Source organism: Anomalospiza imberbis, chromosome 5 (genome assembly GCF_031753505.1).
Source record: "Anomalospiza imberbis isolate Cuckoo-Finch-1a 21T00152 chromosome 5, ASM3175350v1, whole genome shotgun sequence".
In the NCBI taxonomy this organism is placed as follows: domain Eukaryota; kingdom Metazoa; phylum Chordata; class Aves; order Passeriformes; family Viduidae; genus Anomalospiza; species Anomalospiza imberbis.
Window position 1 is genome coordinate 42,652,697 of NC_089685.1, and position 16,484 is coordinate 42,669,180.

The 16,484-nt window shown below is 36.5% G+C and overlaps 1 protein-coding gene across 1 annotated transcript in view; it reads right to left on the bottom strand.

The window, feature by feature from the left end:
• Positions 1 to 6,920: 6,920 nt before the first annotated feature.
• The window catches only part of DCN (decorin), a 39,271-nt gene continuing 29,707 nt past the window's right edge, over positions 6,921 to 16,484 (bottom strand). Inside the window, exons 5-8 of the mRNA XM_068190367.1 lie at positions 16,201 to 16,314; positions 14,948 to 15,041; positions 9,528 to 9,666; positions 6,921 to 8,423 (exon numbers count right to left, since the gene is read on the bottom strand). Of these exons, the coding sequence (XP_068046468.1) occupies positions 8,229 to 8,423; positions 9,528 to 9,666; positions 14,948 to 15,041; positions 16,201 to 16,314 (542 nt within the window). The 3' untranslated portion in view covers positions 6,921 to 8,228. The remainder of the gene's footprint in view (positions 8,424 to 9,527; positions 9,667 to 14,947; positions 15,042 to 16,200; positions 16,315 to 16,484) is intronic.

Genomic DNA, 16,484 nt, shown 5'->3' on the forward strand with positions numbered 1-16,484 from the left:
CCACTGTCCAGCAGCTGTATTCCATTTGAATCACAGTCCTAGCTCTGTTCTAGGTACACTGTTCCTAGTTTTGTACCTGGCATTATATTATTGACTTGCAGTCTGAGCTTGACCTTAAGCCTGCCCTCTCAGTGGACATCTGTTACAGTCACCAAAACAGCTTTGCTGTGCTTCATGGGGTGCTGTGGCACTGTTACCTCAATCCTGAGGCTGCTGCCCTGCCATGTGTGACTGCTGTCTCCCAGCTTGCCTTCTCCTGCACAGCTGGTCTGTCTTGCTGAAACCCAGCTGCAAGCTCAGGGAAAAGACAAGGAATTGAGCTTAAATGTAGCTTTTGGACAATGAGAGGTAGAAATCTAGGTGGACAGAGGCTGTGGAAGAGATGGTTAAGGCAGCAAGAGCCTGCTGGTGTACTCAGGGCCCTGATATTGCATTTGGAATCACAGAATGGTTTGGTTTAGAAGGGACCTTTAGGGCTCGTGTAGTCCAACCTCCTTGCGATAAGCAGCACCTTCCATGAGTCCAGCTTGCCAAAAACCCAATCCTACCTGGCCTTGAACGCTGCAATGATGAGACAGCCACAGCTTCTCTGAGCAACCTGTTCCAGTGTTTCACCAGCCTTAATTTAAAGAAAATGTTCTTCCTCATGTTCAACCTAATTCTACCATCTTTCAGCTTAAAACCATTGCACCTTATCCTGTCACTACAGGCCATGGTAAAAAGCCTCTGTCTTTCTTATAAGCCTTCTTTATATAGTGAAAGACTGCAATAATGTCTCTCCTTAGTCTTTTTTTACACCAGAACAATTCCAATTCTCTCAGAGTTTCTTTGCAGGAGAGGAGCCCCAGCCCTCTGACACTTCTTGTGGCTCTCCTCTAGCCTCGCTCTATCAGCTCTTTCCTGTGCTGAGGACCCCAGCACTGTATGCATAACTGCAGGTGGGTTGTTCAGGAACGTGGAGAAGAGGAGCAGAATCAGCTCCCTGGATTCCCTGATGGCCACGCTGCTTTTGATGCAGCCCAGGATATGTTTTGCTTTCTAGGCTGCAAGTGCACACTGCTAGTTCATATCCAATTATTCATCCACACATATCCCAAAATCCTTCTTTGCAGGACTGGTCTCAGACCATTCATCACCCAGTCTGTACCAATGCTGGGATTGCTTTGATCCTCACAAGCTTCACATATGTTCATGTACTACATGCTCTCGTACCAGCCCAGAAGCTGTCCATGAGGTAACCAAGGGGCTAGAAAGCTCTTTTATCTCAACTTCCTCACTTGAAAGGTGAGAGAGGGTGGAGCTGGTCTGGAGTCATCTTTAGCTTTCTCCTCTGTAGGACAGAGCTTTGGTAAATGGGACATGTCTTCTTCAGTTCATATTAATGCTATTTCTTTCTCAGCTCTGAAGAATAATCTAAAATCATTGTGCTGTTGCATTTTTCTTTTCATACTGTGAGACCATTCCCACTGTCTAAGATGCCGGAAACATGACAATCCTGTGTGTCAGAATTCTAACAAAGCAGTTCAAAGGGACTATCACCACTTCATTGTAATTTAGTCCTTTGAGAGCAGTAAAGAGCTAATATATTTAACTTTTTCCATAATAATCCAATTATCTGTTTCTGTTAAAGAGAAATTCACACAGTCTTCTCTATCTCTCTCTAATCTACACATGCAGATTGGCATGTCTTTAAAGAATATGGTGGTGAAAATGAGCAGTAAAGGATAGAAATCTAAAATATAGCCAAAAGGCTAATCTTTTTGCTTCATTTTCTTGATGGCATGATGGAACATTAAGTCACTCAAGGTCTAAGATCTCTCAATCGCTCTCTGTTAGGCAACACTTCAAAGTCAGCCCTTTGTTTCAAGAATTCATTGCAATGTATCCATGTTTTCCTTCCATGATAGAATGATGTGTATGGACAAAACTCCAATATTCTCAGAAGGGAATATGAAATTATTTTGAAGCATTTCAATTGTCTAGAGTTTCTAGCATGGGCAAGCAGTAGTTAGAACTATTCTGTCTTTTATGTAAGGATTATTTTATGCATCTTGAAATTTCTTTTTTTTTCTACAGTCTGGAATTTCGTTTATTCTTTACAAGCTTTTGATTCCTGCAAAAATACGATACCTTGAAATGAAAAGATTAAAGGATTCAGCATCAGAATGCTACATGATTAACTTTAATTGGTTATGAGTTTTTCCTGTTGAGAGGGCTTTCTAACATGTGCTTAGTAGCAGACACATGGTCCCTATTTTCCATGACTTTAGGAATTTGAACACTTTCAAAAATTACTCTCTAGAGCAGGACTAGCCTAATTAATCTCAATTAAAGTCTTCATCTGGAAACAATAATGTAACTTGTATAAACTTGTAATTTCAAAAATAGCAACAAAATTCTTAAGGCTTTTTTATTCAAATATAATATATGCTTTAATACACTAGTTGAAAATTAATAAAAGGTGAAAGTATGATTTATCACAAAATATATACTGCAATGTTGGTTAGACAAAAATATAAAGAGTTGGAAAAATTTTGCTTGTTTTCATGTTAAATATGAATATAGAAAGTTTTATAAATTGTAATAATTTGTACAGAATCACAATTAGAAGGGACCACCCTTAGTGTAAAGAAATTTTTCCTCATGTTGATATGAAACTTCTGATGGTTTAATTTATGTTCCTCTCCCTGTCGCTGGGCACCACTGAAAATAGTCTGGCACTATCCTCTTGACACCTACCTTTGAGATATTTACAGGTGTTGGTGAGACCACCTCTCAGTCTTCTCCTCTCAGACTAAACAGGCCCAGCACCTCCCGTTTCTCCTTATAAGAGGGATGCTCCAGTCCCTTAATTACCTTAGTAGCCCATCACTGGGCCCTCTCCAGTAGGTCCTGTTCTTTCATGTCCTGAGAAGCCCAGAACTGGACACAGCACCAGGACTGGCCTCACCAGGGCTGATTAGAGGGGCAGGATCACCTCCCTCAACCTGCTGGCCACACTCTTCCCAACGCACCCCAGGATATCACTGACCCTCCTGGCCACAAGGCTGCTGCTGGCTCGTGGCCATCCTTGCAGAGCTGTTCTCTAGCAGGTCAGCTCCCAGTCTGTGCTGGTGCCTTGAGCTATTCCTGCCCAGGTCCAGGACCCTGAATTTGCCGTTGTTGAACCTCGTTGGTTTCTCTCTGCCCAATTCTCCAGTCTATCAAGGTCCCATTGAAAGGCAGCACAGCCTTCAGCAGATCAGCCAACAACCCCCCTCCTCAGTTTTGTATCATCGGTGAAATTTCTGAGTGTTCCTTCTATCTTTTCATCCAGGGAATATCCAGAATAAAGCAGTAAATATTCCACTGTCCATTCTACCAAAAGCTAGGAACAACACCATCTATCAATTAATATTTTTGCATCTAAACAAAATATCATGCTATTTATGACTAGAAATCATAATTTTCAAGTATTCACCTTCTCTCCTTCTGGGAGTGAGCCAAAGGAAGTACCTGGGCCATTTCCTGGCATAAAAATTTCCTGGATAGAGGTGTTTTAGACAGTTCAGGATTTTTTTTTTGTTTGTTTAAAATCAGACTTTTGTATTTAAAGAGTGGACAGCACCTTTTTTTTTTAATTTTTTTTTTAGTTTACCTTCAAAACTGATGGTCATCTGTATTTTTTCACATCCTCTGAGTGAAAATATTGGAGCTACTCATGTGAGTAAGTGTTTGCAGATGCAAGGCCTACAATTATTCCTGCTTTTCAAAAGCTTCTTCACTTCATGCTGTGGAGGTACACACAGATAGATATTGAAACACAACCATCACTGCTTCTCATCACACTGTTATAATTTTGTTATAAGTTTTTGCTGTAGTCTAAAAGTATATGTGAAATATAATAATAAATATATAATTAGAACAATAAAATTTCTCATAGTTTTTTTTTCCATTCTTTCTCCGGCAGATTTAAGTCCAATTTACGCATGCAGTAACAGAGCATTAACATTCTTCTGGTCTGCTGACTTAAGACACCCACATAGAGGTAATCTCCAAAGCTTTCAAGCAGCATAATGTACACACTGAGACAGAAAACTGCCTGACAAAGCAGTTATGAAGAAACCACTTCTTTAAATCTCAGAAAGGAAAGTGTGGTGTTTAACAGGCAGGGTAAACAGCCTTCAGTAGTGCCTGTATCCAGGCACTGTATCCAGACTGTATCCAGACTGATCCTCTTATGCACTTATGGCACAGTAACAGCCCTGAACTTCCAGAGCAGGAAGCAGGGCAGGAGGCCAAAGGCTGGTTTGTGTCACTTAAAATGCAGCCATTGATGAGTCTTGCTGTTTGAGTGTTTGTGTTGAGTGTAATCCAAACAGCTAAACAGTTTTTGTGCCTTTTCAGGACATCCACAGAAACTTTGTTCTTTTGCAGATGGAGCTGCTGGAGCATTGTTAAGATAACGTTTTATGCTAAAAAATTTCAACTATTTTTAATTTCACAATTTCATTTTGAAGATGAGGCAGTTAATATTGAACCTCTATCTCACAGCCCGTACTTCCCCTTCAGTGTTCTGCAAATTTTCACTAACATGACTCTTTAATTTATTTTCCTTTTTCTTGAATGAACTACTTTCAGCTAAATTAGGCCAACTCTTCAGAAAAAAAAAAAAAAAAAACAGAAAACACAGATGTAGGCAGTTCTCAGAAGAAAAACTGACTTCAGAGCAATATATGCATATGGAGAGAATGAGAAAAAACCCATCCTTGTTCAAAGTAAATGCATTTGATTGTGGGTGTACAAAAAGGCTATTGATCTCACAGCTCTGCACCTCTGACTTAATAAAAAGAGGAAACCAAAACAACGGATTATGTGAATATGAGTACTGTCTTCTCATATAGCGTCATCAACCTTTTTCCTTCTGGTTTTCTCTAGCTAACAGTAACTTTGTTACTGTCCCTCAGTGACACTAGATGGCACTTCAGAGCAGTGGTGGGATCAGAAAGTCTGTAATCTTTTTTAGTTATTTTCCATATGATATTAGAAATACATTAAGTTAATGCTTGCTTTGAACAAACACAAATTTTCAGCTTTTTCCTATTTTTTACACATGAGTGAGTGTGAGGTAGAAAATTTTCTCTGTTTTCAAAAATAGCTAACATAAGCAGAAATAGATTATAACAGAGAGGTTTACTAGCAGCTGAAAAAAAAAAAAAAACCACCAAACACAAAAAACAACCAACCAACCATCCCCCCACCCCCCCCCCCTCAAAAAAAAAAGCCCCCAAAACCAAATTATGGGCCAAAGACCTGTTACCAGACCTTGTGCTTAGATAATTTTAGAAAGAGTTTGTGGAGCCAATTGAAAAAATATATGGTCTTGGAAATGAGAGCAACACACCGATGCCAAGAATTTAAGAGCTGATCCTTTCCTGGAAATAAAATTAGATTTAGTATCATTTATACATCAGCAACTGAGTATATGATAACTGTCCATAACCTGGTGCATTGTAAGAGAAACCATACTAAAAGATGGCCACACCCTTGTTGGCAGTAAGGGATAAGATGCCTTAGGCTGCACCAGGAAACAAGGGTATTAATTATTCTTTATGTGTTTGAGTCCAACAGTTGTGACCATTTACTGTCTTCATCCTTTATGAAGAAGCTGAGGATGCACTGTGGGGCCCAAAGGCTTTCTACTTTAGTTCTCTTATTTCTTTCCACCCATTTGCTTATACATTGTTTGTGTTTGTTCTTTTTTTTTTTTTCTCTTTCCTTATTTTGTTTTTAAGTGGAAGGACCATCTGTTCTTTATTTATATGAAAAGCAGTTTTAAAATTATTTGGCTTCCCGCTGCTTTGAAATCTCTGCAGATGCTATGTGTGGATAGAATCTGATCAGTCAAATATAATTGTTGTGACTGCACAACTTATGGAAAACCAACAGCGATTGGTTTACCTTTCAAATCTGTCATGATCTTGCTTAGGTCTCTTGTTAAAGGATTTGCTTATTTTGTTGCATTGAGAAAGACTGGGAATCAGGAAAGTCCTGCTATCTTTGCAGCCTTTGGTTGTTAGAAGGGAATGTATTTTATGAGAAATAACTTATGCTTTAGCAGTAAGCAGCAAGCTTGATAGGGGACATATCATGGGCATTACATAGGAGGACCAGACTCAGATATTTTCTTCTGGACTTGTTGAAGTTTGTTCTTATTTGAAAGAAAAGCCTTAGTATGTGAGATGTTAAAACTATGGATGGAGAAATGTAGAGTTTGTGCATATGTTTGCATGATGCTTTATGTAATTGTTATTATTTTTTGTATTAATCTCTTTCTGTAATCATGTACATACAAACTCTGTGGAGTTTTTCAGGCTAAGACAATGCCTTTGTTCTCGCTTGAAATGCCTGTGCTTAGTTTTCTGCAAGAAGTCCCTGTCTGCACAATAGCCGATATCCAACCAAGAGCCAAAAGGAAAAAAAAAACATAACTGATGATTTTCTGGAGTGTTTTCTTTCCTGTGACAGAAAGATATCATATACTGTTTATTTTATTTAAAAATAACTCTCTGAAAATGTGAAATCCAGAAGAAAAACAGATAGAAAGCAGAGAAATCATTGGCTACTATATGAAGAAGATAGCCCAGAAGAGTGCAAATATTCTATTTCTGTGTAGTGGTTATAGTGAGTCATAATTGTTTCCAATTATTTACCACTGAATAAATGACATCTAAAAAAAGACTAAATTTGTTTTCTCCTAAAAAAATACCTATGAGAGTTAGGCATGAAAAAGTTCCTTGAGGCAAATGATTTTCACACAACTTATTCTTACTTTAGCTATCACTATGCCAAAGATGTTCATTTTTTCAAGACTTATTTAAATTTCTGACACACTTATGTTATTCTATCAAAACAAAAGAAGAAAGACAAACACTTTGGAGTTTGCCTGTATTACATTATTCTTTAATATAAATGACATATAAGTTTTACAAATTAGAGAGATTGACTTTGGAGTATTAAGAGTCTGCAGAAGATTCTTTTCAGGTGATGTTTTTATTGAGTATATGTTTAGCTTTGAAGATTGACAGTAGATATGTGCAGCCTACCTTTGATGTGCTTGCTACCCGCTGGTATGGGTTGAAGAATCCCAATTTACAGAGGACTCCAAATCACTCTAAATAGGTACATCTACAAATGATGTTCCAACAATGTCCACAATAGCAGTTATTTCACTTCATATATTTCTATACTTATAGTTTTTCTTCTATAGTCTAAATTCCACAAATTTGCTGGACAGAGGAGCCTGCATATCTCTACTTCACAATTAATTCCTTTTTAAAAAAAAAACTAGTAAAGGATGCTGACAAATGTACAATGCAGAACAAGTGAAAAGTGAACTGCTATGGATTTTTGTTTAGATAAATACATGGTTTGATAACAATTACTAAACCCTTATATCATACTCTGCAAGGCAGTACAGTCATAAAAACTGCTCTTGTGACTAAGGTGAGAAGAATTTGCTCTAGAGAAATTTAGTCATCGAGCTCCAGATAGAGGTTACAAGATTTTTACTGCAGACTACTCAATATTTTATTTGTTAGGATGATGTTAGGCTAATTCTGAATAGCATTGCTCTAGAAGAATGGCAAACTTTAAAGAACTATGTGTACAATACAAATTTATTTTATTTTTTTCAAAAATAATGACATTAGCAACAACTTTATTTGCTTCTGCTAAATAGATACATTCAGAATTATCTTATAGTGGATATTTTTAAACCTCCAGGGCTTGAAATAGATTTAAAGGAGGTAACTAATACCTTCTCAAGTCTCAAAATTATTTGAGAGTCTTTTTTCCCTCTGCTAGTTTTCTCTGTGTGTGGCTATAAAAATAACCTCAATCAATGTATTTTTTTTTAATAAATCATAACTTGACAAATATTTACTCCGAATTTCATATACAGTGGAATCTGAAAATCTGTAGCATTCAGCAAACTGAAAAATGCCACAGAAAGCATGCTGGAAAATAAGTCTGAAATAAGTCAGTTTAAAGCACAGTGGGCAATTCTTATTGATGGTATGCTCGCTCTTGTACATCTGTAATGTCTCATTTATTCTACCTCAATGGATCATCTCCACTTTAAAGTGAAGTTTCTGGCATTTGGCATTAATCGATAGCAACTTTTTTTGAACAGGCCTATAATGACAGATACTTTAGCTGGAACACAACCGAACCCCATCTTTAGACATCTATTTGTAATTTCCAATCTGTACTGCAGAGCGTTCATGGATACACCGGAAAGCAGAGGGCTGGATTTCCCAGTACTGCACGGGGTTGCTGAAGAGGCTCACACCAGAATAGCTGGCCTTTTTGGTGTTGTAGCCAAGAGGGCAGAAGTCGTTGATACCGATGGAAGCAATTTTATTGTTATGAAGATAGACCACCTGCAAAGCATACAATTACTGAAGTGAGAAATTGAGCTATCATGGCAAATAAGATGCATTATTTCATAATAAATGTTTCATATGTGTTTTGGCAACGTTAGACAAATATGTCTTCTTTCCAAACAAATCCTTGACTCTGTTTACCTTTTGAAATACCTAGCATACACCCAATTGACATAATTTCTACAGGAAGTGCACAAGCTTTTCACATTGCCTTGTGCAGAAAGTGCAAGGCTATCTAATAATGTTACTATCAGCTGATGGTACTGTAACCAAAAGAGGAGCCAAAGACGTGAAATTATGAATGCAGTTCTGTGGCTCTGGAGCGTGTGCTGTATACAGAGAATGTATTTGATGTAATTGGTTTCTCTCTAGCTCTAATATTTTCATTCTCCTGAGTGCAACTATGCAGGACTCAGAGCCAAAGTAACCACTAATGACAATTTAAAGTAGCTGATGAATATTATTTTGCTCCAGATTCACCACTTCTGGAGAATTTTTCCAAGCAACATGTAGGGGATAATTTACATTTGGGAATTTTCATTCTTTGGGAGCTTTCTTTCCTGTAAAATTTTAATCTGGGCGAAGACAGATTTAAATTACTCCCAAGGTGCAGTATTTCTAGATATCTGGCCAAAAGGACCTCAAAAACACTGGTGATGTGAAATGCCTATTTTGTCTATTTGCACTCCTGATGGCACTGTTTTATGAGATAACAAATGAAAAGTTATTGGGAAAGGTTGCAAACCACCACTTAGCAGAAATGAAAAAAAATTCCCCAGAAGAAATTATCTTAGAAGTTATTTTTTGAGTAAAGAGGAAACCAAAGTACACAAATAATCCCATATTTTTTATGGCTCTTCAGACATACAGAGACAACAAATGTAGACTCCAGATCTATACACCTCCATAACCATTTCCACAAAAAAATTCAGAATAAGAGTCTTCCTGTCATATTCAACATTCCTTGATAATTCAAGCATTTATGAAACTTGCATCAGGTTAAAAATAGTGTGCACATTTCTGTTCAAGACTGAATAAACACACAAATACCATCAGGAATCTTTCCAACCATTGCTTCTAAGATAGTATGATAAACTTTACCTGTATGTATTTGTGATCACCCAGTCCACTGGGTACTCTGACAAGTTCATTGTTGTTCAAGTGGAGCTCCCTCAGATGAGGTACATTGTTAAGAGAGCCATTCTCAACTGAAGAAATACTGTTGAAACTGAGACCTAGTCTGAAATGTTAAAAAAAAAAAAAAAAAAAAAAGAGGAAACAAAAAAAAATGGTGTTAAACTTGCACACCTAACTATCTTTCTTGGGTTGATGGCTTCTCTACACTGCTGTTGCAGAACAGACCTGGCTAATTTTCAGAATTATATATGAGCTAGGTAGAGCGAGGTTAAATAAAAAAAAAATTGTTTGACATGTGATGTGAACAATCACAATTATCATTATGTCATTCAACTTGTGCTTACAATACTGCATCCTTTGCTATATCACTAATCCTGGTGTAGATACCTCCTGATCACCTCCATAGGCACCATTTTTTCTTTAGAAGCTGAAATACTGAATAAGTGATACTTGTAATTTTAAGAGCACTGTCTGAAGCTTTTTGACAAACAACTTAACCCATGTTCCCAGAGCTGTCAAGCTTAAAACTCCACCACATCCTTCTAAGAAAATTAAGTAGTTGGAGCCATGTTGCATGCTGGAAACAGAAGCTCTGTCATACTTCAAGATCCCTTTACTAGGACAAAGAAGTGGGACTTACACATTTCTCCTAAATTCCAATTTAGAGTTTTCATTACAAAAAAATCCTTTCTGCTTTACACATCGACATATTAGGTTTATAGGACAATTTAAGTTCAATTTGGACAATCTGTTTCTATCTGTGCATTTCTGTGTTGATAGTATTTTGGTTTACAATTACTAAACTGCAGACATTTTTCAAGAGACTCCCATAATTTACAGTACTCTGTGTTGCAGTAAAGAAACCAGTGACAATACTTCAGAAGTTGCCATCATCAGGAGTATTGTCATTTTTGAAAATTATTTCTATGAAGGCTAAATTTAGCTCATGTATTTTGCTCTGCTTTTCTTTAAGCATTTTTTTTTAATATTGAGGGGGAAAATGCTCTGAGATTTCTTAATAGGTTAATCAATAAGAGACTTTAATACAAGTAATAAGAAACCTCATGTTAAAATAATTTGCTAAGGAGTACTTTTAAAGAAAGTCTTCTTCACAGTTGTCTAATAACCTGTAATTCTTTATGGCTTATAGCAGTTTCAGAAGTCAGGGCCTGAAACTGGAACAATATCACAGGACTGAAAATTCTTGCTTGATCTTTACGGCTGAGAGGTTTCCTAGTATTAATTAGTATTACAAATAATGCAGATAGTCTTATCATACTAATTTAAATATAGCAATGCTTTCAAACTATTAAATGACAAAGGAGAGTTTAATGAGAGCTTCCACTTACATCAACATGAATTTACTTCACTCAGAAATCAATTCACAGTATCCCATCTTCTAGATAGAATTTGATAATGAAGAATTTTCACTTAAAGCTATTAGAATGAACTTTCTTTTGAATAGGGCATACCAAAATTTAGGTAAGCTTGGGGAATTGGATCCTACAGAGCAATTCAGTCTGAAGTCCTACAGAATGCTTACGATGGACTTCAGTGATGGGTACTCATAGTGAATGTCTTTGAAAAGATTGGAAAAAGAACCCTCCACATTTTGTCAGAGGGCTATAAATTCTTGTTTGACACATATCTAAATATGTGCTCTCTACATATACAGGTCTACAAGCAGATGTGTCAAACCTGGGAGACCAGTACCAAAAAAAACCAGTTCTGACTCTCATATTAGTCTATTGAAGAAAAATAGTCCCTTTGCACAGTCTTTTAGGGAAAGAATGAAAGTATAGGAGTCTGTAGTGAAGTGGACCTAAATCCCAGAAGGAGTGAAATTATATGTGATTACATCTCCTCTAAATGTCTTACAAAAACTCTCAGTCACCTGGAGCTATGCTTACAGTTGAAGTAAGTCAATACTATTGTGTAAAACAGAGGGTGATTTGGAAAGAATATGGTCTTCATCGCCCTTCCCATAGGAAAAAAAAGGAAGAACTTGAAAAATCATTCTTGCTTCATACATTGATATATTACTTCTTTTTTTTATTAGTGAATAAGTAACATATTCCCAGCATTTCAGCAGATCTCATCCAAGTATTCCAAATCATTGAAGAGCATCATCAAAAACATATCTGAAAATGGAAGAAATTCTCAAATAATTTTTTACCTTCTTTCTCCAACATGCCTGCTGAATCATTTCCACTATGTTTTTGAAAGAAACTTCATGATGCTCAACACCATTATTGTCATTTTGGGCTTAGAATCATAGAATTATTAAGGCTGGAAAAGACCTCTAAGACCACCAAGTCCAACCGTTAATGTGGCCCCACCACGTTCACCCCTAAACCATGTCCCCAGGTGCCACACCCACATGCCTTTTGAACACTTCCAGGGAGGGTGATTCCACCACTTCCCTGGGCAGCCAGTTGAAGAGACGGACTACCCTTTCAGTAAAGAAATTTTTCCTTATATCTAATGTAAAGGTCCCTTTGTTTGGTTCAATTTTCACTGTATGGAGCTAGACCATTTAAGTAAGTTTTATTAGAATATAGACATTAGTAATATCAGATGTGTAATGTGAAAGTCCTCTTGGAGCTCATTCCTGCATGTAATCAGCAAAGTCTTTGTTGGGTTTACTTTTAGAAGATTATTGGTTTTTCACTGAATCACTCAATGAAGGTTTTTGAAAGACTTAGGAGTAATTTTACAAGGAAAACAAACAAACAAAAAGGACAAATATTACACATCTACTAGAATGCAAGAAAACTCAAAAGAGAATGAACAATAGACCTACGCCAAGCTCTTGCATGAAATTTTTTACAGTTTAAAATTGTTTAACACAGCCAGAAAAATTACCTGTTTCTCAAAATTTATCTGTGCTTTAGGGCAGCTATTCGACTGTCAAGCTTGAGTAGGCATGAACAAGGTTGTCTGACCTTGTCCTAATATCTCTGAAAACTTAGACATATAAAAAAAAAGCTGGGATTCTTTATGGTAGGATAGAGCTCTTCCATACCTCCCTCCTTTCCTAATCTGTCTGTTTTATTTTGTGCAATGTGCTCCTTGTTCAGCAATCTGTGCTCTTCCTTACCTCCGACCTTTGCAAAAGAGCATCACTGACTATTCTTAGGTTACCCACTTAAGCACAGGGCAGCGAGTGCTTAAATCTCGTGGTCTGGTGATCAAGGTGACCCCGAGAGTGTAAAAGTCCCAGCTCGTGCAGCCAAAGAAGAAGTCTGAATGCGTAGGGTCAGCTTCTCAAGGTTTTTGATTTTCTCTTATCTATAACATTCTTTCTCTGACCTGCTAAGCTCTGTCTAGCAAGTTTGCCATGGCATTCTGTCTGCCCTCTAGGGCGGTGTTTACATTTTACACTAAAAACTACGTGCACTATGTTTACAATAACGTGCCAATATCTATAATTTATGTTGAACAGTGTGTCTCTACCTTAAACCAATAGAAAAGTGTCACCATTACAGCAAGACATGGAGGGCAAGAAGAAGGACAAGAAGGTCAGGACATGCCCAAATCCCTCCGTCTTGTCCCCTCGAACCCCATTCTAAAAGCCCCAAAATTCTACTTTTTCACCCTGTGTTAATTCAACTACCACACTACTCAAATCCTTGTGGCTTGTAATTTCTCATACACAGTTGGCAGTTTTTCCACGGGCTAAAATCGAAGCCACAGGTGTTTTTGACTTTGTGCCAAGGTCTCTCAGCCCCCTGCCAGGGTCTCGAGACAGCCAGGGCAGCCAGAGGAATGTTCTGGGTTCCCACACTTAAAAACTTGGAGCCTGCTCTGAGCAGCTCCACATTTCCACATTATGGTCCACAGAATATCTTGTTCCATACAGTACAGCCACAATAGAAGCAGCCCAAGTTTAGATATTTTTAGGACTCCACTGGCACTTGCTGTTTAAAACTTTATGGCTTTAGGCAGACTTCCAACAATGTTGTCCATGTGATGCTGCCTGTGGTGTTTTCCAAGTGTGAATGAGAAAAACCGAAAAACTGTGTCATCTGCAGGACAGCTCACAAGCCCTACAACCTGCACCTCCAGTCATGTAAATTACTCTTTACCTGAGTAGTTATCATCTTCTTTTGGTTTTGGAAGTTTTCTTCGTAATTTCTCCAGAGAATGTTATAATCTATTCTAAGCCTCTGTAACAAACAATAACTGGTTCACAGTCCTCTAATCCATATTTATAGTATTTTTATTTTTTCATTAAAATCTAGAAAAGATTTTTTTTTTGAGTCTGTGATAAAATATTAACATAAAACATAAGATGAAATGTCGTAATTTATAAGATCTGGAAAGGTGTTCTAAGTTTTATATCTTGGAATTTTCAGATTCAAAATAAGTATTAGGTTACTATATACATCATTGCATTGAACTGCTGTCCAAGCAACTATAAATAGTTGCAAACTTAACTCCTGTTACTCAGTAATTTTTCTCTGATTTCTGTTCTCTACCCTCATTAAGACAAGCAGAATGATGAAGATGAAAATCCATTAATCCAGTAATCTGGTTAAAAGTCTGATTATCAGTCTTTTTAAAAACCATTTTCACAGTAATTTTCTTGAATATTAAATTATAAAAATTATTGTAGTAAAGGACCATTTTTCTCTGCTACATGTTTTTTAATGTGAATGAATTCACATCAAATCATTCTGTATAAGGGCTGTTAGGGAATTGTCCTTTTGATTTTCCTACATTTAGTGAAACTTTTTCAACAACATATTCACAGATTAGCAGAGTAAAGTCACTCTGACAGTAACAATTTTTGAATTAAATTTTATATTTTTTTTTTCTTAATCATGTTCCTAGACTCATTGCAGACTTGCCTTTCTTGAGAAACAAAGGAACCACTGTTGAAAGAAGTTTTGCTTCCCATGTACTTTTTTCCTCTTTTTTCCAGGCAAACTGCATGAGCATTGCTGTGTTCTAAGAAAACTGCTTAAACCAAAGATGGACATGAAATGAAAGAAACATGATACAATTAAAAAAGTCTAATTGTTCTTGTTTGTTTGGTTGTGGGGTTTTTTTTGGTTTTTTTTTGGTTTTTTTTGTTCTGAGTTTTTGTTTAGGTTTTTGTGTTTTGTTTTGTTTTTATTTTGTTTTTTGTAAATCAAATAAACAGTTGTCCTGAGCATATAGCACTCCTAATTGAAAACAGATGAAAAGTTTTGTCAGGAAAATAAAAGTGTTTGTTTTCTTCAATCAGTACACAAATCCTTAGAAGTCTTTGCTGCTAACTTATGATTATTTCAATGATTCTAATACTCATGAAGGCCAGACTTCTGTTTTATAATTGTGTTTGTGGTGATCGCAATTTCAACTAATATTTTATGTGAAAAGGAGAAATTAATTCTTACTTTGCCAAGTTGGTGAGTCCAGAGAGACTTTCAGCATCAATTTTGCTGATTTTGTTGCCATCAAGGTGAAGTTCAGTAAGAGATGGAGGAAGGCCTGAAAGACAGAACACCATCAAATTACTTTTGATTAAACTGGATTCTTATATTTAAAAAAAAATACTTGTACTATAACAAGGCTCTTTTACAGTTGACAAAATATTTTTTCTAAACATGCCCATGAACTATTCACTAAATGTAATAAAGAACTTTCACACTCAGGGAAACTGAAAACAGATACTAGCCACTTATTTAACATGAAAGAAGATCAAGCTCCTAGAGTCATTATAAAATAGTTAACTCTTGAAAAATACCTAAATTAAATTCTTCTCATTTATTAATTCTAGGTTTCATGATGATGTAAATGGGACATAGGAAGATCTCTCATTTTAGCCAGACTGTTCACATATATAAATATGCAAACTTGTGGCACCTAGATATTTAACAAGAAACAGCAGTAGAAAATGCAACTGTAACTATGAGGCAAAATAATTTTAATGTTATTTTAATTAGGGTGCATACTAGTTTACAAATTCTGTTTCTCAGGAAAACAAAAAAGAGGAAACACATTTTACCTGAGGTCCCTCAAAAGAACAACCAAAACAGGAAATATGGGATGAAAAATAAAAATCGGGATTATCATTCAGAAAGTATTCAGCCATTTCAAAACAATCTGTTGGCTGAAGTATGAATAAATTGAATATAATCTCCTCTGTATTGGAATCATTCTTTGTTTTGTTTTTAATAAATTACATGAAATTGTTCTTATTTTGTAGGAATTTGCAATTAAGTACTTTTAAAAATAGCAAGTTTCTGTTTTGTTATAGTGACAATATTTTTGGTTTCAAACCCACAGACTTGCGGACAGCTGATTTTTTGCTTGTACAACTTCTGTTGATTCTACATGAGTTTACAGTTGTGTAATGTTAATCAGGCTCCATAACCAGACTTGGAGACTGAAAACATTCTTCCATTTTATATTTCAGGTATGAGACAAGAAAAGCAAAATAACATAAAATGACATTTCACAGTGCACGTCTCATGGATCTTCTTGTAACCAAAAGCCAAAACTTTCCAAACTAATAAAAATCATCCGGTCTAAAAACAGATACTTTAAGGACAGACTCAAAAAGCTTCCATAATATTTTTTCCCAGCTGAGTCGAAGTTACCACATTATACCTGTGCAATTCTCTGAAATACTAATTGAATTTCTTACCCTTTGGGATGCTTGTGATGTTGGTGTCTGCAATGCGGATGTAGGAGAGCCTCTTCATCCCCTGGAAAGCTCCGTTCTCAATGCCTGAACTCTTGATCGGATTAGTGCCTAGTTCTGCCAACAAAACATGGTTGTGAGCTGTACTGCAGTGTAGGTACCTATATTCTTCAGGTCAAAGCTAATTTGGAGGTACAATTTATTGGGGCATATCTTGCCTTTCTACATATAATCACAGATCAAACTAAAAATAGCATCTTGAAAAAAACACCCAGTAGTGCTTGTTA